Here is a 22,989-nt window from a genome sequence, read left to right as displayed (position 1 = left end):
GGCCCAAAGCCCGGGTCCCTGTACCCACGTTGGAGGCCCTAAAAGAAACTTATGTCTCCTGGCTTAAGATCAGCTCAGCTTAGGCCATTATGGTCACTAGGGAAGTGAACCAGCAGTTGGAAGATCTTTCTGTAGTTCCCTCTCTGTTTAATTCTACCTTCCTGATAAAAATAAATAAATTTATTAAAATTTTTTTGTAACAAGCTTTGTCACCATGGCTTTTTATTAAATTCAAATCTAATTGCAGATTAGGAAGTTGTAATCATATATAATGTGTGTGTGTGTGTGTGTGTGTGTAACTTTTACTCTTCCTCCCCCAGTGTTAAAACCATGAAGTTGGCATTAGTAAAATTGTTAGTCATTTGCATGCCTGTATGTAACAAATACCATAGCCTAAGGGGTTTCAACAGCACACAGTCCTCCAGCCCCTCACTCCCCGCACCCCGTGCAGTTCTGAAGGCTGGAAGTGCTAGATGAAGGAGCCAAGGAATTCAGTGTTTGACTGGACCCGTCTTCCTGGTTTGCACACAGCTGCTCTCTTTCTGTATCCTTATATTACTGACAAAGAGAAAGAGATTGAAAACATGTCTTGGGTATTTTTTCATAAAGACATGTAATCCCACTCATGAGTGCTCCATCCTTATGACTTAATTACTGTTTGGCTCCAAATACTAGCACATTGGGAAGGACTTTACATTTGAGTTTTGGAAAGGGACACTAAATTTATTGAGATTTTGCCAGTTATTGCTTTGAGTATATTCATTTGAGAGACATACAGGGGGCCTGGCACGGTAGCCTAGCAGCTAAAGTCTTCTTTTTGAACGCACTGGGAAACCATATGGGCAACAGTTCTAATCCCTGAGGCTCCACTTCCCATTCAGCTCTCTGCTTGTGGCCAGGGAAAGCAGTCAAAGATAGCCCAAAGCCTTGGAATCCTTCAAAGACTGCCCAAAGCCTTGGGATCCTTCAAAGACGGCCCAAAGCCTTGGGATCCTTCACCCATGTGGGAGACCTGAAGAAGTTCCTGGATCCTGGGTTTGGATCAGCACGGCTCTCTCCAGCTGTTGCGGTCACTTGGGGAGTGAATCATCGGACGGAAGATCTTCCTCTCTTTCTTTCCTCCTCTCTGTATATCTGAGTTTCCAATGAAAATAAATAAATCTTTAAAAAATGAAATAGGTTTTTGATTATTATTTCTTATATTGTAACACTTTGCTAGGTCAATTTATTAGTTTTTATTATAGATTGAGTACAATTTGGCACCTAAACTCAGATGTTTACATGTCAAATATGTTGATGTTACTGAGTCACATGCAAGTGTTACCGAGAGGATGGAGGTGCATCCGTTTATATAATTTAGAATGTGGGCATTGCGGAAAGTCTATAGATCACGGGAATGTGTCCTGGGAAGGTGGTTTTGGTGAGATGTCAATTATAAAGCCCAATTGGGTCCAGATACTCTTTCACTTTCTGAATCGCTATGCTGTCTAACTTTCTGTCTGGGTCTACTACTCATCTGGTAAAATCCTGGGACTCTCAGTACATAGTTATAAAAGAGCAAAAGCCTTAGCTGCTTCTCTCTCTCCCTGTTTCACTCTCCCCCTCCCTCCCTATACATTTTGATCTTGCTCCCCTCTACCCGATTCTCCCAATCTATATCAAATATATTTTGAATACTTGCCATGTCTCTAGGATGGTGTTTTAGGTAGCTATATGAGATATTAAATTTTAGAATGACTGTTTTTTAAAAATTTTTTTTCTTTTTATTGGAAAGTCAGATATACAGAAAGGAGGAAAGACACAGAGGAAAATCTTCCGCTCTATGATTCACTCACCAAGTGACCGCACAGCCAGAGCTGAGCTGATCTAAAGCGGGATCCAGGAGCTTCTTCCAGGTCTCCCACGCAGGGGCAGGGTCCCAAAGCGTTGGGCCGTCCTCAACTGCTTTCCCAGGCCACAAGCAGGGAGCTGAATGGGAAGCAGAGACTCGGGGATTAGAACTTGCCACCCATAAGGGATCCTAGGGCATTCAGTCGAGGACTTTAGCCACTAGGCTACCAAGACAGGCCCTAGAATGATTTTTAACATAATAAAACAATACATTGTTATAGTATAGTATAATACATTTTATAGCAGTGGTGTATACTGTATGTAATAGAATTGAAGAAAATACCTGTATTTGCCTGCAAAGGTCATGAGAAAATTTATTTATTTTTTTATCTTATTTATAACATTTCTTTAATAGACACCACTTCCTGGCTAATTGATCTTGCTGCCAAAATCTCCTTTGATGAATAGATTTTAAAAGGTTTTCACAGTAAACCTATCAATATTTTCTTTAATGCTTTTGCAATTTTTTTTACATTTTATTATTATTAGTCTCATTTTATGATACAGTTCCATAGGCTCCTCCTACTTCCCTTATTCCCTCCCAAATTCCCTCCCCACATCGAGTTCTTCTATATCATTACTAAAGTATAGTTCTTCATACACAGTCATATGTCCATCATTGCGGGCATGGACAATGGCAGAGAGTCCAGCATCTTATTGTCAAGATATAGTAAACAGTTTCATTATAAGTCCATCTTTGTCTGGAGTTAGAGATGCATACTACATTGGATCCTCACATCTGGATATGTCAGTCTCCATTTCACAGCTACTGTACATCCCCTTAAATGAAAAGTCATAATACAAAATCAACAATAGACAGAAAAACAGAAATTTACAATGCCCTGAAGTTAAATGACATGTTACTAGATATAACAGTCTACATTACACAGCTACTTAAATGAAAAGCCACAAAACAAAATCAACATCCGGGAGAAAAAAGAAATTAACAACACCAAGAAATTAAATAACATGCTATTAAATGACTAATGTGTACCAGAAGAAATGAAAATCAAGAACTTTTTTGAAGAAAATGATGCTACTCTATGATCTACGAGTCACTGAATGGTTTAATCAGAAGAAAGTGTTTTGAAGAGATGAAATTAAGAGAAATCATCAAATCCCATACAATATAGTTTCCGCTGATCTTTGTTGAAATGTGTCTCCTCCAGACAATAAGCAGATGGGTTTTGTTTTTTAATCCAGTTTACTAATCTATGACATCTGATTGAGCTTAAGCCATTTACATTCACAGTTTAATATGTATGGGTCGTACTTTGGTCCTGTCATTTTAGCAATGGTTTGTTCATTGGTTTAGTCTTCTGTTGTCATTTTTACTGGGATGTTCTTCTCATTTGCCTTTGGTTTTGGTGGGTGCTATTCCTCTTCTCTGTCAAGAGAAAATCTTGAAGTATCCTTTGTAGGGCCAGTTTGGAAGAGGCAAATTCTTTTAGCTTTTCTTCACTGTGGAAGAATTTTATTTCATTTTCAAAGACAAAAGAAAGCTTTGCTGGATATGTTATCCTAGGCCGACAATTTTTTCTTTTAGAATCTGAAATATGTCACTCCATTCACTTCTGGCCTGTTGAGTTTCCTGTGAGAGATCTCTTGTGAGGTTAATTGGCATTCCTTTATATGTCAATTGATTTTTTTTCACGTGCACATTTCAGGATCTTTTCCTTATGTTCAATTGAAGAAAGCTTGATGATCATGTGTCTTGGTGAAGATCGCTTTTGATCAGGCCTGTTGGGAGTTCCGTGCCTCTCCTGGATCTTGCCTCCCAATTCTTTCTCCTGATTAGGGAAATTTTCCTTTATTATGTCATTAAATACATTTGCAAACTCAGCTTCTCTTTCTGCACCTTTTGAGACTCCCATAACTCTTATATTTGGCCTCTGAATAGTGTCTTTCAATTCTTGAATACTTTTTTTGGCCTGATCCAGCTCTGCTTCCAGCTTTTTGTTTGCTTCCCCCTGGTGACAGGAAATATCTTCCAGTTCTGAGATTCTTTCTTCTGCTTGCTTCATTCTATTTTGGAGACTCTCCATTGTACTTTTAATTTGTTCTACTGTGTTCTTAATTTCTGATATACCAGTCTTGATTTGCTTTGTTGCTTCCTTAAATTCTTTGAACTGTTGCATGAGCTTCTCATTTTTGATCAGAAGCTTTCAGATGGTTTTTTTTTTTAAAGATTTATTTATTTTTATTGCAAAGTCAGATACACAGAGAGGAGGAAAGACAGAGAGGAAGATCATCTGTCCGATGATTCACTCCCCAAGTGAGCTCAATGGCCGGTGCTGCACCGATCCTGCTGCTGGGAACCAGGAACCTCCTCTGGGTCTCCCATACGGGTGCAGGGTCCCAAAGCTTTGGGCCGTCCGCAACTGCTTTCCCAGGCCACAAGCAGGTAGCTGGATGGGAAGCGGAGCTGCCGGGATTAAAACTGGCACCCATATGGGATCCCGGTGCGTTCAAGGTGAGGACTTAAGCTGCTAAGCCACACCTCCAGGCCCTAAATTTTAGTTTTTTGAATTCTGTGTGCCCCATTTTCCCTATGTCTTCATTTAGAAAAGAATAAACATCTGACTTGTTCCAAAAACCGAAAAAAATAAGGGCACAGATAAAAATGTAGGTCCAAACACCAAATGTTTTGCCTTAATTAGGTCTTGTGGGTAGATTAAACAAAATTACACAGAAAGTTGTTCAGGTAGGTGGTGGTTCATATTAGACTGCCCCTCTTAGATAATATCAGATATGGATGATATTTCCTCAGAAAATGTGAGCAGAGAAGATAATTGGCTCGATGGTTAAGGCACTGCTTGGGATGCCTTCATGCCACAGCTGAATGCTCAAGTTCTGGCTGCTGCGCTAACGCACACCCTGGGAATGCATTAGTGATGGTTCAGGTAATATCCACATGGGAGACACAGGCTGATCTCAGGGCTCCTGCCTCAACTTTACCTGTTGCTTGTTGTTTAGGGAGTGAATCAATAAATGGAAGTTTTCTTTGTTCCTCCAACTCTTAAGGAAAGTGAAAATGAATTAATTTAAAAATATTTGGTCTAATATCAGCTTCTAAGTCTAGTCAGATGGTAGTGTTGCTATCTTCAACCATTATAATCCTATGAGGACCTAATTTCAAGAATGTTCTATACTATATCATCTCGACATTAAGAATTAAGAAAGCTTATGTAATAATAGTATGAGCAAGAAAACTTGACTTTTCATGAAAACTCATGTAAAGGAATTCAGGCAATGCCCCTTTCCCCCAGGTGGGAGTTTAACTAATAATCCTTAAGGATTATACTGATGTTAAATCTAGAATTCTTTTAAGTGCTAATTGAGTGATAGCTATTTGGAGGCATTATTTGCTAAGCCTTTGGGGAAGTACTAAACTATACATTACAATCCCTGGCCTTCAGTAAAAGATAAGTCTAAAAGAGTAAAGAAAATGGAAGTTTAATATACAGATATTTGCACTGTAAGGTAGAGTGCTATAAAAACAAGTTAAGTGAATGAAAAATTTGCAACTTAGCACAATTGAGGATGATTATATAAAGAAACATTTGAGCTGTTTCTTGAAACTTGACCAAGATTGTGGTAGATTGCTGTGAGTAGGAAAATGTACCCTCAACCAGAATATACTGTAATTCAGGGTTAACAAAAATCTATAAAGAAATTAATGTCAGCCAGTTTTACTAATAGAAAACTCTACTTTAATGGGAACAGAAATGGAATGTAAAAAGAAAACTTAAAAGGAGCTCATCCACAAGCTAAGAGCACTATTGTAGATTTTTCAGACAAGGTGATTGAGGCACAGAGAATAAGTAGGTTTAGGGGACATGATGCCTAAATATCAGTGATGAAATTATTGGACTTATTCTGATAAGAGATAGCATCTATATTAGGATTGTGCAATCCAAGAAAATGGATGACGAGAGATCTTTAAGAATGTGCAAGATTCAGGCAGAATTAAGCATTGTATCTTATGTGACTGGGAAAATGGAGGAAGCTTTTAATAAAAATTGACCAATTTAGGGGAGAAATTGATTTTTGTGAACAAATATGAACTAAGTACCTGTTTTTGCTATCTATATTGCAGCTTTTTTTTTTGGTACGATAACAGAGTAAACATTCTCTTTGAATCCTTGTCTTTTTCTTTTCTTTTTTTTTTTTTTAAAGATTTATTCATTTTTATTACAAAGTCAGATATACAGAGAGGAGGAGAGACAAAGGGGAAGATCTTCCGTCCGATGATTCACTTCCCAAGTGAGCCTCAACGGGCCGATGCACGCCGATCCGATGCCGGGAACCAGGAACCTCTTCCGGGTCTCCCATACGGGTGCAGGGTCCCAAAGCATTGGGCCGTCCTCGACTGCTTTCCCATGCCACAAGCAGGGAGCTGGATGGGAAGTGGAGCTGCCAGGCTTAGAACCGGCGCCCATATGGGATCCCGGTGCGTTCAAGGTGAGGACTTTAGCTGCTAGGCCACACTGCCGGGCCCTCCTTGTCTTTTTCTTGTAGAGCCATTCTTTCAGAAAGTTCATTTTTTCTAGGTATCGTGGCTCTCGAATGCCGGTCAATGTCATGGTCCTGCCTACTGTGACCACTCTGCTGATCTCTCATCATGTTAGGCAATTGGGACATCCTGCTTGACAAGCCCAAAATCTTGGCGCTTGAATGAACTGGTGCTCAATAGTCTGCATTATAAAGTGATTACAGGTTCTTCAGAGGAAGATTTACTGCCATTGAGAATCTTGAGGACTGATTCACGTCCCCAAAGCACTGTGTTCAGCATGGAGCTACCCAAGCAGCATATCAAAGCACCAAAATTCCAGAATTCCCTGGCCGGGTGGCCAGCAGACAGAGCCTGGCGCCAATGGCCGCCCGGGAGCCGCTCACCACGTGTATGTATGTGGTAGCAGGCGTGTGTGTTCCAGGCTTGAGACACGCCCATCCTGAGGCCCCCCCAGCAGCTGGGCAGCTGCTGGAGGTTTGACTCCCCAGGCCCAGGCCCCACCCTTCCTGGCTCCTCCCCCAGCTCCAGCTGCATGGCGAGCAGTAGGAAGACCCAGACCCGCTTCACGTACTTCATTTACTTCTTGAAAAGATTTGTTTCTGTAATTTGAAAGTCAGAGTCACAGGGGCTTTTGCCATGGCTCAACAAGCTAATTTTCCCATGTTTGTGTGTTGGCATCCCATATGGGTTCCAGTTTGTGTCCCCGCTGCTTCTCTTCCCATTCAGTTCTCTGCTTATGGCCTGGGAAAGCAACAGATGATGACCCAAGTCCTTAGAACCCTGCACCCACATGTGAGAACTTGGACTGCCTCAGCACTGGCCACTACGATCATTTTGGGAGTAAACCAATGGATGGAATATCTTTCTTTTTACTTTTCTCTATAGATCTTCCTTCCAAAAAAAAAAAAATCAATCTTTAAAAAAGAAGGAGAGAGTTTCAGAAAGAGGGAGGGTGGGGAGGGGAGAGTTGAAATTGAAATCTTCCATCCACTGGCTCACTCCCCAAATGGCCACAAAGGCAAGAGCTGAACCAATCTGAGACCTGGAGCCAGCAGCTTCTCCTCAGTCTTCCATGTGGGTGCAGGGTTCAAGGCCTTGAGTAGTCCTTTACTGCTTTCTTAGGCAATAATCTAAAAACTAGATAGGAAATGGAGCAGCCAGGACTTGAACTATTGCCCTTATGGGATGCTGGCACTGCAGTTGAGGATTAGCTCACTATGCTGCCTTGTGGGCCCCTCTACTTCATTAAGTTTGAAAGAAATAATCTGTACTTTCTTTGTGGGAAGGGCAAAGAAATAGAATTGAAAGGAAAAGCGCTATCTGTGGTTGGGGAGGAGAAAGCTTGAGAAGAAAAAAATGAGAAGATGCTTTAGAAATACTAAAATAGCTTTTAAAATACCAATTTGTTATTTTAGAGTATGTATACAGGATTTTTTTCTATGTGCTATCAGACAGTAGCAAAGTCTTTGCCACATTGCAGACTTCAGCCCAAAGGGTTTTTTTTCTTCAGGTAACCTGCAGTAGAACAAGTTAATAAATCTGTTTTCATGTGTCGTATTATTTTCACAGTAAGTACATTGCTTTTGCTTGAATTTCTGGAGTGTTTTTATTTGTTCCATGTAATGCCTTGATTATATGTAATCATAGTGTTTTCTTTTATCTGCAGAGTTTATGCTCTAAGACCCCCAAGTGGAGTCTAAAATTGAGAATAGTGTTCACCCTCCTTATTTATATACCTGCATTTTCTCCCATACGTATACAAATTTAATGTCCTTTCTGTCTTACCTAAATGGCCTCTGTTGTGCAGCAGCAAACCTGGCATCATTTTCTTTTCGTCTACAGTTTCATAGACAGAAGATTCATTGATTCTGTGAATATTGATGTTCTTAACTTCAAATTCTTTTCATCCACAGGAAGCATTTTTATAGCTTTGCTTTGTTATATCTGAATTACTAGCATCGCTACTCTTGTGCCTTGGGGTCATTAATAAAAGAATTACTTGGACACAAGTTCTGTGATAGCACAGCATTTGATCTGATAAACTGAGATGGCTCCTAAGTGACTAATGGATAGGTAAATTATGTAGTGCAGATATAGCAAACAAAAGGCTGATTCTGTTTCCAAGCCAAATAGAGTGGAATAGTGAAAGATTTTATCACACTACTCAGAACTGTGTGCAATTTGAAACATATGAATTACTTATTTCCATTTAATATTTTTAGATTTTGGTTGATTTCAGATAATCAAGTCTTGGGAAGTACAACTATGGATAAAGGGAGATCATAGTATTTACTGTTTTTGAAGTTAAATGAAGTCAGAGTTAAACAGTTCCCACTTACTGATTCATTCCCCATATATTTACAGTGACTGAAGCCAGGATCCAGGAATTCAGACTAACTCTTTGACATGAATTGGCAGGGTCCAAGTATTTTGATTATCACCTGCTACCTCTATGAGTGTGCATTAATGGCAAGCTGGACTTGAAAGCAGAGCTCAGATGTGAACCGTGGCATTTTTATAAGGGGATGTCAGTATTCCAAATGGTGTGTTACCTACTGTGCCAATGCCCACCCCAGGATTCCTGTTTTTCCCCACCAGTAGAATCAGGACTTGAATGTGGTGAAATCCGGAGTTGTCGGCTTAAGTTACAGATAGTTGAGTAAGATTTTTAATTTTGATGAGAACATTTCTGAGACTTCTAATGTGCTATGTGAGCATTAGAATTTCATACGCTTAATATTTCATACACTTATTTGTCCAGGAACCTTTTTTTCCCCACTATGAAGTGTTTTTTTTTTTAAATAAGCGTTGTCATTCAGAATTCAAATCACTTCACTTTACACATAAATAGAAAAGAAATTAAATGATTCATTCTAACCCTGTAACAATTTGTATAAGGAACTAGACTCGAAATGAGATCCTCCACTTCGGGCCCGGCGGTGTGGCCTAGTGGCTAAAGTCCTCGCCTTGAACTTGCCGGGATCCCATACGGGCGCAGGTTCTAATCCCGGCAGCCCAGCTTCCCATCCAGCTCCCTGCCTGTGGCCTTGGAAAGCAGTTGAGGACGGCCCAATGCTTTGGGACCCTGCACCCGTATGGGAGACCCGGAAGAGGTTCCTGGTTCCTGGCATCGGATCGGCGCGCACCGGCCGTTGCGGCTCACTTGGGGAGTGAATCATCGGACGGAAGATCTTCCTCTCTGTCTCTCCTCCTCCTCTCTGTATATCTGACTTTGTAACAAAATAAATAAATCTTTAAAAAAAAAAAAGATCCTCCACTTCACTGTGTTAATTTTCCCCTACAACTTTGGTGTTGCAGAGTGTGAGAGAGATCACTCCAGACAATTCTAGGTTGTATTAACAAATCTTTATTAACCTAGAAATTAACAGATGAAAAGTCTGTATGGCAGTCCAGTCTGAATTGGGACCCTGAGAGGCAAAAATGGTCATTACCGTGAAGCCCATCCATTAAACTGAAGAACTATGTCCCAGCTTCCCCAGCAATGTAAATTATCCCAAGAGACATGCAGCGAACAGCCTGAATACACTTAAAAAGCTGCAAACATTCAATTTTCCTGGCTTCTCCTTCCACATTTCATTACTGCTAGGCCTCACCTCTCCTGGAACTCTTTACACAAATTAAAAATGCAAAGCATCTTAGCATTAACATCTTTACTGTCCTGCACAAGCAGTGAACAGAGAGTAAGAAATACAGACACACAGGGGCCATGCTCAGTGGCTACCTGTCCTTGGAGTCTGTGGGAAGCCAGAGAGCAAGCAGGTACTGGGGAGGCCAAGACTCAGAGTGCTGGAGCAATTGGAGGGGAATGATCACACAGCAGTTCAGTACTGTCCCCTCTCAGCTTCCAAGGTGATGGTAGGTGAGAGTCACAGGTGGGCAGAAAGGATTTTATGTCTGGGGAAGATGTGGCGTCCAAGCTAGTGACCCTGAACTACCTTCCTACTCACAGCACTGAAAAAAAAAATTTTTAAAGCAATATGGTATTTTAAATTAGATCTGTAAAATGTTCAAAAGAAATTTTGAAGAAACAAATAAAGCTGATTATTTTTAGCATCTCTTGAATTGGCTTTAACTGGTGAAAGCAGTTACAAGAGAAAAAAAGTGATGGACAATTGAAGCCAAGGTTACAATTCTGTAATTAGAAAACTATTTTGGAGGAAAGGGAGAACAGAAACTCAACTGTCTTTTAAATTATAAAAATCAATTTCCTGTCAAGTTATAAAAAACTCAGCGCATAAAGCGTATACCAGAAAGCCTCCCCATCTCCCCAGAACAGGGTTGGAGAAAATGACACTATGTTTTTTGTCTGCTATTACAGACTAACTCTACATAAAGAAACAGGCATCTTTGAAAAATCGTACCTTGATGGCAATAAAATAGATACACTGTTCTTTGTCATTGTTTTTTTGCTTAAATGCAACTCGATCTAAAATATTCTCATAAGAATGTAGTACTACTTGGCTATATTATAATTTTTTAAATTATTTTATTTTTTTAAAGATTTATTTTTATTGGAAAGGTGAATATACAGAAAGGAGGAGAGACAGAGAGGAAGATCTTCCTTCCGATGGTTCACTCCTCAAGTGGCCGCAATGGCTGAAGCTGAGCCAATCCAAAGCCAGGAGCCTCTTCTGGGTCTCCCACTCTGGTGCAGGGTCCCAAAGCTTTGAGCTGTCCTGGACTGCTTTCCCAAGCCTTGAGCAGAGAGCTGGATGGGAGGAGGGACTGCCAGAATTAGAATCAGCAACCATCTGGGATCCTGGTGCATTCAAGGCGAGGACTTTAACTGCTACACTATCGTGCTGGGCCCCAGTTGTATTATAATTTAAACAGTTTCAGTTGATGACCATTAGATAATTCTAAGATTTATTTCTCTTTGGACAGCACTGTGGTGTCTTTTGTATTGAAGCAGACATGAGTTTATCAATAGTAGTCTTTGAAATAAATGGCTTGCTCAAAAAATTTACACATTGAAATTTGTATATTTTGAACTTGCCTTAAGAAGGATATTTATTCTCACTGCTAACAGATATGAAGCCTTAAGTGGTATAAAGTTCACTATACTTTGAAGGAAAAAAAATGACTTTATGCTTTTGTGATAGGTAATAAAATCTTGGCTTGTTAATGTTAAAAGTATAGAGATGATTTAAAAAACAGTGGCGATAATTATAATCTCACTTTCTCTCCTCCTTCCTTTATAGAGCAAACTATTCATGGAAGGATTTAGAAGTCTAAAAGAAGGAGAACCAGTGGAATTCACATTTAAAAAATCTTCCAAAGGCCTTGAATCAATACGGGTAACAGGACCTGGTGGGAGCCCCTGTATAGGAAGTGAAAGAAGACCCAAAGGGAAGACACTACAAAAAAGAAAACCAAAGGGAGATAGGTAAGCATTTTCCTTTGCTAAATGTAAGAGTTTATGCTAATTCAGGAAGCTTTTTGAACTTTTTCTTAGTATTTTGCTATGTTTATTGGACTTTATGTCGCCACTCTCTAATTGAATAGGCTGTGGTAGGGATAGGAAGGAGCTGTCTTGCCTTGGAAGGGAGCATTCAACAAACAGGAAGGGCCGAAGTCCCTTGATGCCATTTCCACTACATGTTCTGAGGCTCCAGATGAGGAGCCGACATTCCCGACAAGGTGCCTCTGTATATCCAGAATTTGCGACTTACACGTTTTTCAAGTTAAACTGTATGTTCTGTTTTGACTGTATTTTTAAAAATAAAATACAAAAAAAAAAAAAAGGGAAAAAAATCACTTAAAATCCTAACCTAAGGTAGAAATCAAATGTGTATGCTATTTTGAAACTTGTAATTTTGATCTTTACTTGAAAGTATACCACAGGCTATTTCATTTTAATCATTGGCACTTGGCATTCACTCACCATCATATGAATGAATCAAAATTTAGTTTAAACAATGCTATGTTTTAAACTTATCAAAAACACTAGTGTGGTGATCCTTATAAATACAGTTTTGAAAATCTTCTGATTGTATCTGTAAGACAACTACTTGGCAATAAAAATTCTAGATAAAAAAAATGAAGTTAAAAAAGGTTGATATCTGCTTGTAAACTGCTTCCCAAAAACCACCTGGACCAATAGAGAACCTCTTCAGAAGTGAAATGGACAGCTCATTGAGTGTTACCATTGAAAAAAATGTTTTCTTGTTACATGGGTTAAGATATGCAGTTCACTGTTTCTCTTTACGGCCTTCATTGCATTAAAGGTAGGTTATGTTTTTGTGTTCTTGGTGTTTTTCTTTTACGAATTGAATGTTTCCTATCTTTTGACCATTTTCTGTTGGAGATTATATTTGTAAATTCTCTTTGTGAAATTTTTGTCTCACAAAGAAAGATAAATATTCTTTTCAGCTTGTACAGCATATTTTAACTTTAGTGATTTAGATTCATTGATTTATTGCTTCTTGGCCTTTTGGCTAAAATCAAGTGTGGATTCATTGGTTTTTAAAGTAGATTGGAAGTTTGAATTTTTGTAGAGACAGATATGTAGCTGTCTTCATAATTCTACCTATCTTTGATGGCTGTCTGGCTTTCCCAACTATAAAATAATAAATAATTACAATATAGCTATATCTCCTTGCATCTTCCGTCCACTGATTCACTCCCTAAGCAGCCACAGTGGCCAGAGCTGAGCTAATCCAAACCCAGGAGCCCAGAGCCCCTCAAGGTCTCCCACACAGGTCCAGGGTCCCAAGGCATTGGGCCGTCCTCGACTGCTTTCCCAGTCCTCAAGCAGGGAGCTGGATGGGAAGTGAGGCCACCAGGACCAGAACGGGCACCCACATGGGATCCCGGGCCTGCAACTCGAGGACTTTACCTGCTAGGTTACCGTGCCAGGCCCTGTAATTTGGTTTTGAAGGGAGGGCTGTAAGGACCTATTTCTTTTCTTTTCAAGCTGCCAGCCAGCTGTATCTTCAGGAATTGTTGCCTAGTCTCTGGTTTCAACAACCATTCAGGAATCTAAATCATTCCATTTTCATCCACATTTTTTAGAGTTCATTTGTCTGATTGTGTGTGTGTGTGTGTGTGTGTGTGTGTGTGTGTGTGTGTGTGTGTGTATGGGTTCACTGGTGTACAAACCTTTTTTTTTTTTTTAATTACTTGTCTTTTTCTTTATTTGGAAATCAAAGTTATAGAGAAGGTGAAAGAGGTCTTTCATCTGCCCGCTCATTCAGCAGATGGCCACAATGATGAGGGCTGGGCCAAGCAGAAGACAGGAGACAGGAGCTTCATGTGGGCCTCCCACGTGGGTTATAGAGACCCAAATACTTAGACCATCTGCTACTGCTCTTCTGAGCCATCAGCAGATAGCATAACCACAAGTGGAGCTGCATGGATACTAACAGGTTCCCTTGTGGGAGCTGGTGTTGTAGGCCAGGTACAAATGCCTGTTAAAGTTGTTTTTCTACTCTCAGAGAGAGAAAAATTAATACTTATCTATATATATACATACAAGTACAGCAAAGTAGATTACGCTGTTCTTTGTCCCATGTATTTATTTTTTTTTAAAGATTTATTTATTTTATTACAAAGTCAGATATACAGAGAGGAGGAGGAGAGACAGAGAGGAAGATCTTCCGTCCGATGATTCACTCCCCAAGTGAGCCGCGACGGGCCAGTACGCGCCGATCCGATGCCAGGAACCAGGAACCTCTTCCGGGTCTCCCATACGGGTGCAGGGTCCCAATGCATTGGGCCGTCCTCGACTGCCTTCCCATGCCACAAGCAGGGAGCTGGATGGGAAGCTGGGTTGCCGGGATTAGAACCTGCGCCCGTATGGGATCCCGGCAAGTTCAAGGTGAGGACTTTAGCCACTAGGCCACGCCGCCGGGCCCTGTTCCATGTATTTAAAATAAAACTTTAACATTGTAGTTCTGCAGTGTTTATACACATTTTTTAATGGCGTCAGTAAAAAGGTTGAAGCGTAAAAAAACAAGATATTCCTTCATGTAGGACCTTGTTGACTATTGTAAAGACTTTGTTTCCGGGGGGTGGAAAGGTAAATTGTTGACAAATTTTAAAATGAAAAGTAACATATAGTTTAACTCCTTAAAGTATTTTAATAACTGTGATGACAGCAGGATGTAGAAAGACAAGAGTGGAAGGTCACAGACCAGGAAGAAGATGGTGATAAATCCTGAGTAGTAGGGGAGTGCTTAGCAAAAATTCCAATATATTTTGAAAGAAGAGGTAGCAGGTCTTATAGGTAGATTAGATATGAACTGACAGAGAAATCCAAGAAGACACTTTTTCAGTCTGAACTGCAGGAAAGAAGAACATGACAAGGGAGGAGCAGAAAAACCAGAAGTTTTGTTTCAGACATACTTAGTGCAATATGTGATGGATATTGAAGTGGAGATGTAGATTAGACAGATGGCTACATGTATCAGATTTTATGGCTAGAGATTAAAATTGGGCAATAGGGCCCGGCAGCATGGCCTTGCAGCTAAAGTCCTCACCTTGAACGAACCTGGATCCCATATGGGCACCGGTTCTAATCCCAGCAGCTCCACTTCCCATCCAGCTCCCTGCTCATGGCCTGGGAAAGCAGTCGAGGATAGCCCAATGCATTGGGACCCTGCACCCGTGTGGGAGACCTGGTGGAGGCTCCTCGTTCCCGGCTTCAGATCGGCGCAGCACTGGCTGTTGAGGTCTCCTGGGGAGTGAATCATCGGATGGAAGATCTTCCTCTCTGTCTCTCCTCCTTTCTGTATATCTGACTTTGCAATAAAAATAAATAAATCTTTAAAAAAAATTGGGCAATAGACCCATACAGCAAAAAGATGGTATGTATGGTGATAAGACAGAATGAAATAAGAATGCATAGAAACAAGAAGAGAACTGAGCCTTAGCATTTAGTCAGAAAGTGTATGAGGAACAGGGCACTAAGTTAGATGGAGGATAGAGAGGAATTTCGTAAGTCAAGGACAAAATTTCAGTTTGTTAACAAGGGTGTTAAGTGATGCTACTAGTGAAATAACCAGGTAAGATAATTGCGTATCAGTCCCACCACTGAATGACATGGAAGTCCATACTGAAGTTGGTAAGAATTAATTTTGGTAGACTGGTGGGTTGTGTCATCAGAGAATGAGAGGAGTCAGAGACACCAAGTGTAGACAATGTTTTAAGACATTTTGTATAAATAGGAAAACGAAGCAGTTGCTAAGGAGGAAGAAATTATAGTTTGCTAATGCATTGAAAGGAACTGCCTAGTGGAGACAGAAGCCTGAGTCTGCAGGGGAGAGCTAGTCATGTGAGAAGAAAGTGAACTGAAGTGAGATTTGTCACTTTTTGTTTTTGCTACTTTCTTAATGAAATTTGAAGCAATCTCAGGCTGATGATAGAAGAGGAGATACACAAGAATGGAGAAAATGTGAAACAGGAAGGTGGAATAGTAAATTCATTGTGGGAGATACCTAAAATTTCGAATTATACCAAAAAATATATCAAAGGTAGTGGGCATGGGCTTAGAGCTGTAGTCAAATTGTGGATTTTCCTTTGCTATTGTGGACTTGTCACTATACACATAAAAGTGAGCATTAATCTTAAGTTAAAGTTGGCAGTGAGTTCAGAATGACACAGGGAGAGAAGCAAGAAAACTGAAAATGTATGCAATTGTAATGATAGATGATATAATTAAGTAAGGAATGAAAATAAGAAGTAGTAGGCTTGTGATATTAGATTTCTGCCAGGGGCACACAATTGTTACTGTAGGAGTACTAGAAGGTATGATCTGGTAAGATAGAGGGTAGTGGTGGGCAGAGGTGAACAACTGCTCCACCTGCTTATGTTTGTTGCTTATCTTACTATGATTAGATCTCTAAAACTTATCTAAAGATCTCCAACTTCCTTTTTTGTTTAGGTACCTGCTCTTTTTGTCTTTAGGATCAGTCATTTGTTTCACATGTGCCACTTGCTTTTATCAAATAATAAAGTATTCAAATATGAAGACTACTGTATTGAAACTAAATGGGGAAAGCAAGACTTGACAGTATGATACCAAGAAATCAGTGTTTGTCAGCTGATGTTAAGCACTTTTACTCAGTGATTTACTCCCTAAATCACAAAGGTTTTATATAATTTTCTTGAGTTGTTTGTTACTTATCAAACAGGACTGATTTTGAAGACATTTTAAGCACAAAATAAAATTGTTCTTTGATATAAAGTTTATGTTTTATTAACGTAGTTGTGGAAAGTAGCCTTCAAAGTAGTATAAAACATTCTAGAGTCTGTATTTCAAAGTGCCTTCCTCTGCCTCCCACATACCACCCAGTTTAGGTATTTAGGCTTCTTAGATGATTATTTTTCTTTTTATTTCAGTTTTTTTTAACTTCACTTTGTGCTATGAAAATTTCTAAATATAAAAAACAGAAGGAATATATGCAACCAACATCCATATATTCTCACCTCTAATATTTCAGTTATTATAAACATTTTGTGAAAATGTTTTAAAATATGTTATAGAGGTCAAAGCACATTGTCCTTTTTCATTCTGTCACATTGCTTAGGATTTTTTGGTTTCTCGCTCCTGGGTTTGGCCTGGCCCAGGCATGGCTGGTACGAGAATTTAGGGAGTAAACCAGTAGATGGAAAATTCTCCATTGTGTCTCTGTCTCTCCCTCCCTCTCCCCGCCACCAACATGTGTGTGTGACTTTGAAATAAATGAAAAAGAGATATTTTTAAAGATAAATATTGCTTTATTTATGTATTTTTATTTGGCGCATTATTTAAAATTCATTATTTCTTAAAAATTGTGACAAAATTGACTTCTTTTTGGTTTTGTTATACAGTCCTATGAATTATTATTATTACTATTATTATTTTGATAATCTTTACATAGTTGATTAGGGCGCAAAGAGTCAAGGGCTACAGGAAATTGGGTAAGATCGTTGTCTCCACATTCGCTCTCTCTCTCTCTTTCTGTATCTGAGGGAAGGGGATAAATCAAGGGAGAAGATGGACTCAGCCTCCCAGCCATCCCAGGTCCCTGATGTGGGGCATGCTCTGAGGGCCCGGCTCAAGTGGCTTTGATAGTTCAGTAGTTCTGGATTGTTGCCAGTCTCGCCATTCCAAGCACGACAGTACTATGAATTTTAACAGCTGCATTCTTCTATGGTCACCACCATAATCTGAATTCAGAAGAGTATTCTTATGCCAAACATGTCTCTCTTACTATCTTTTACTACTATTTCCCGTACATATGACCTCTGGTAGCTAATGGCCGCTTTTCTATCATTGTAATCTTTTAGTGACCAGCATGTAAATGGTATTAAACATGATATAATTCACAATCCTTTGAAATTGGATTTTTTTTCACTTAGCATAATGCCTGTGAAATTTATTCACGTTGTTCAATGTTCCAGTGGTTGATTCCTTTTTACTGCTGAGTAATATTCCATTATATGGATATGAAGTTTTTTATCCATTTATCTGTAGAAAGCTGCTTGTGTAGTTTCTAGGCATGGCAGTTAGAAACAGTGACTTTAAATGTGTGTGTACAGATTTTTGTGTGAACATTAGTTTTGATTTTTGAAGTGAGATTGCTAAATGGTACAGTTATTATTAGTGTGAATATAGTTTTTCCACACCCCCCATGGTTCATGTAGTTTCTTAAGAGAAACCATCACATTGTTCTAGAGTGTTTATGCTATTTTGTCATCCTACCAACACTCTATGAGCATCTCAACTGCTGTAGATCTTTGCCAGCATTTGATTATGTCAGATTTTTAAAATGTTTCTAATGGATGTGTAATGCTAACTCACCATTGTTTTAATTTTTATTTTTGTTGTGGCTACTGAGAGTGGACATCGTTGTGGTTCTTTGTGTCATCCTCGTATCCTACTTGGTGAAGTGTCTATCTCCTTTTTCCCATTTTGTACTGAATCATTTGTTTTCCTGCTTTAGCACTTGGAGAGCTCTTTATCGTGGATATGGGTCCGTGGCTGAATGTATGATTTCTGACTATTTCTGTCAGTGTATGGCTTGCCTTTCCAATCTCTCAGTATCTCCTGCAGAGCATAAGTTTCTAATTTGATTTAAGGAAATTTATTGATTATTTCATACTGTGTTTAAGAATTCTGTGTTCCACTGTGGGTCACAAAGATTTTGTCTTATGTTTCTTCTATTCATGGTAAAATTCCAAGTTTTACCCCTTTCATCAGTTAATTAAATAGAGTCAGTTTTGTGTAGCCAATACGTACATCAAGGTTAATGTTTGCCTGTGAATATTCATACTGTTCGAACACTGTTGAAAGCAGTGTTCTTTCTCTTAAAGTACTTTTAGATGAGAAAATTGAACCGACTTACCTAATGTCTGTTATTCACATTACATGTGAATTAATATGTATATATGTGTATATACTTATATAACATATATAAGTATATATAATTAGTATATATGTATATATATACACACACACACACTAATTTTGAACTTCCACCTTAATTTATACTGAGCATACTCTTTACAAAAAGAAAATGAGATTTTGTTTTTCATTCTGTTTTAAAATTCTGGTGAATTTAGTGGTCAGCTACTGTGTCCAGGCACTGAATAACAGTAAATATTTTGTAATTTTATTCTAAGTTCTCCACAGTTGAAATTTTTAAAATTACAATTAGATATGAAATACTTTCAGATTTATTTCTTTAATTTAGTTTTTCTTATGTTCATGTTGAAAATATTGAAGAGATCTAAATGATGATCTAGGATTCTGTTTATAACAAAATGACAAGTATGTTAGTAAAAGGTTAAAAATTTTTGTTTAATACACTAACCTGTGTTTGATACTTTTTTATTTTCTTACAAAACACAGTTTTCTATGGGAAAAAAGAAATAAGTTCTGTTACTGTAAAGTTCTGAGAGAAGGTGATCGAATGATGATTTTGTTTGCCATTATTGATTTTGATATTTGTGTGAAATATACAGTATGGTAACATAGAACTGAATATTTCGTACAATAGCATTTTAGTTTGTATTACTGTAGTTACATTTATTCACAACAAAGTGAATAAAAAGGCTTTGGACTGAAGCTACTAGTCTGGACATCTTTTATATGGGTTAAATGATTTGAATGCTTGTTAGTGATTACAATATATATCATTTTTAAGAACATTTAAAGTGCATGCATATGTGGTAGATAGGTAAAATTGAATAAATATATATAGCATTGTAGTTTTATTATTGTTTAAGCTTTCTCCTTTTATTTTGTTAATTCTAATTTTTTTCTCAGGAAAGTGACTATTGTCTTTGTTCTCCTTAACCTTCCACATCTTTGGACTCAACCACACAACTTCAAGTTCTATTTATAGCAATGCAAGCTCTCTTTTCAACAGTCTTTAAAATAACATGGAAAATTGTACTAATGTTGTGTGTTTTTCTCATTTGGTTCAGTATTTAATTTACATAAATGTATTAGTACATGAGAAAGGTTTTAGATTTTTCGATTTTTTTTGAAAGATGGCTAATTTTCTAAATGTTTAATTATACTAATTTTGGCATGGAAGTATAAAGAATTGTTTTCATGTTCTCGTATTAGAGAGACATGTTAACTATTTTAAAACATTGCTTGTTAGGCTTAAGAATTAACTATGAGACTTGAGATTCCTTGTAGTCTAGTATTAAAATGGTGGATTATTATTCATGATAAAAAGGCCACGGTGAGCAAATACAAAGTGATCAGGGTCTGATTTGTTCTCAGAAAAGCTAGCTTGCCTTCTTTTTTGATTTTAAGAAAAAATGTGTGGTAATGAAGTTATTTTTATAGGGCCATGATTTTTACAATTTATTACTATTTTGACATTTTTGAGCTTTATTTTTGGGTTTTTGAAAATGATCTTAGGCTTTCCTCATTGAAGTGCTGTTTACATTTATTTGTTGCCTTCATTCATTTAGAACAAGTAAGCTCAAAACCAACTAGTGTCAACCTGACCTCAAGCCAGCTACCTCAGCAATATTACTGCCTCTCACTCATGATCACTGATTTAATCTGAAGGTTTTCAGATATTTTTTCCTTGGAAAATACAGTAGTAATAATAGTAATAGTAGTACTAGTAGTAATGATAATAGTAGTAGCAGTACTCACAGTAATATAGTAATAGTAGCAGTACTGTGTGTTTTAAATCTGCATAATATTTGTGAAAATAAGAAGCCGATATTTCTGTTTCAAATGCTATTTTATTAAGGATTATCTGTTTAACTTTGAAAGTTCCTTCATGGATGTGATTTTCATGTTTATTATATCCCAGAGCATGTTCCCCAAAGAAAAACAAAAATTTTCTTTGGATCCTGGAGATATTTGAAAAATGTAAATCAACAAATTCCAATAAACAACTGTTTCACCCTGATACTTGCGTGGTTGGATTTAGGAATTTGCTGTTTAGTGGATTCCTATTGTGGCAGAGAAATCTTTCAGGCATGAATTGATAGTTCAGATCCTTTGAGGTCTGTCTTTTCTGACCTATGACCCCTATTCTTGCAAGGTCAACATCTGAGGGCAGGAGATTAAGGCAGTTTAAAGACCAGAATGGTAAATGAAATGGAAAAATTAGCCAGCACATTTTGGGTGCAAAACATCAAAGTCATCAAATAGTTTGCTTATTTTAAACCTGGCTTAGGGGCCTAACAAGCTAATTTTAATGTGTTTACAGTCATAAAAATTTAATAATCATAATTTATTTACAACTAGTATTTAAACTGTATCATACATTTTAAGCTGATGCAAGTTAAACTCAAAATACCCTGAAATGCAAAAACATTTTGCCAATAGTATCAGTACATTGTGTCCAGTTTTGGGAAACATTTACCTTTTCTTTTACTACCAACTATTTTAATTTACCAAGACTGTTGAATAGAAGGGAAAAGATACATCTATACTGGCTGATAATTTGAAGTGACTGGGGATTAAATTTAAATTGTATGCTTTTAGCATTTAAAAATATTTTTAAAAGATTGAAGTAGCAAATTGAAAGAGAAGAGGGACAATTTTTGTCCTTTTTACTTTCTTGCCTTTTTGTGGCTTTGCTGTTTTACATCTTTGCCTCTTAAAATGCTCCGTATGCCTTTTATTTGTATGCTTTTGACTGCAATTCTCAAATGTAGATCATAGGCCCTGGATTTTCCACCTTAGTTCCTATATTTTTTTTCCTTGTAAGGAATTATCCACAACCATTGATTTTACATTTGTTTGTATCCTGGACAGCTGTGAATTTGCATCTTCTGACTAACCAGGGCTGGAGTTGAATAAATGAGCTCTGGCATCCCAGTTTTCATCTATATACTGAGTATGGACGTTTGTAAAACCAGCAGAATACTGATGTCTTTCTAAATCTTCTGCAGTTTTTTAAATTGTATCCTAAAATTTTCTTCTTATAGGCTTAATTTTAGGGTGGTTTTTCACATCCTTTCTTCTTGTGATTATTTGACCAGAGATCTGTTAATGAGGCAATTATAGTTGTTTCCTTCATTCACATTATCTTAGCAGATGCTCTCCCTGCTGTGACCTCTGTTCAGGCGGGCAGACAATGTGCCATTCTCATCACCCTCTGCCAGACATTGTGTAGGGCCAGTCTTCATTGGGCACTGCATAGGTCTCCCAAGATGCCTGATGGAATGGTCAGAAGCCAAGTGGCAAATCATTAGAATTGTAGGTTGATTTTCAGATTGTTATTTTACTCTCATCATAATTGATAGTATAATAATGTATACAGGGAAAAAAACAAATTCTAGAAATAGCTGTATTCCACTTTATTCTTTGAGTCTGTGGCCTTGGTAAAATGAGATCAAATATGTATTATATAGTTTCAGTGTATGAATAATATGAGAAGTAAGTAACATTACAACACTTTGATCTTTTTCAAAAGAAAATATTAATTTATTCTCTAATATAAAGTATATATACTTTTAAATGAACACTGTGACACTGTTCAGGGTATTACTTACATTTTACTGTGGTTTTTAAATCTTAGAATTAGTGTTTAAGTTGCTTAAACATAAATCCACACCTTTTCTATCTCCCTAGCTATAATGTCCAATATGAATAGAATAAAGACTGATTATGATGAAAGCTAATTCATTCTATAGAAGAGTTAGATCCATCCACCAACACCAAGTGGCAATCTAAGTGATCCACAAACTTGTCAGTAACCTTTATTCTTTAATACTAAGGGGTTACAAGTCAACTTCTGTTGTGATACATTTGAAGAGTCTGTGTAAACTGTCTCTCATATTTCTACTGGAATTTTTTTTAATTGTTGAGAATTGGTTGAGACCTTCACCAAAAGTCACAAGTCCAGTATTCTGCTGTTTAAAAGTGTGTCATGGCGTTGCAGATATAGGTAATGGTAGAAAAACCTAGTGTCATGTTGTCAAGGTCTATTTAACAGTTTCTTTGTGAGTCTTCCTTTTATTCGGGAGTAGAGCTGCGTGCTGCAACATATCTTTACTTCCCAATATGCTAGTCTCAGTTATACAATTTATCTCTGAGAATGTATGTATATACATGTTTACCTATATGCCTGTTTATTTCATATTTTATATGAAGG

General features: G+C 37.9%; 1 protein-coding gene across 1 annotated transcript in view; it reads left to right on the top strand.

Moving 5' to 3' along the window:
* Positions 1-22,989, top strand: part of LIN28B (lin-28 homolog B) — a 125,606-nt gene that overhangs the window by 57,023 nt on the left and 45,594 nt on the right. The window contains exon 4 of the mRNA XM_058660385.1: positions 11,629-11,813. Within this exon, the coding sequence (XP_058516368.1) occupies positions 11,629-11,813 (185 nt within the window). The remainder of the gene's footprint in view (positions 1-11,628; positions 11,814-22,989) is intronic.

This window comes from Ochotona princeps, chromosome 1, assembly GCF_030435755.1.
Source record: "Ochotona princeps isolate mOchPri1 chromosome 1, mOchPri1.hap1, whole genome shotgun sequence".
Lineage (NCBI taxonomy): Eukaryota > Metazoa > Chordata > Mammalia > Lagomorpha > Ochotonidae > Ochotona > Ochotona princeps.
This window is presented reverse-complemented; position numbering and strand designations above follow the sequence as displayed.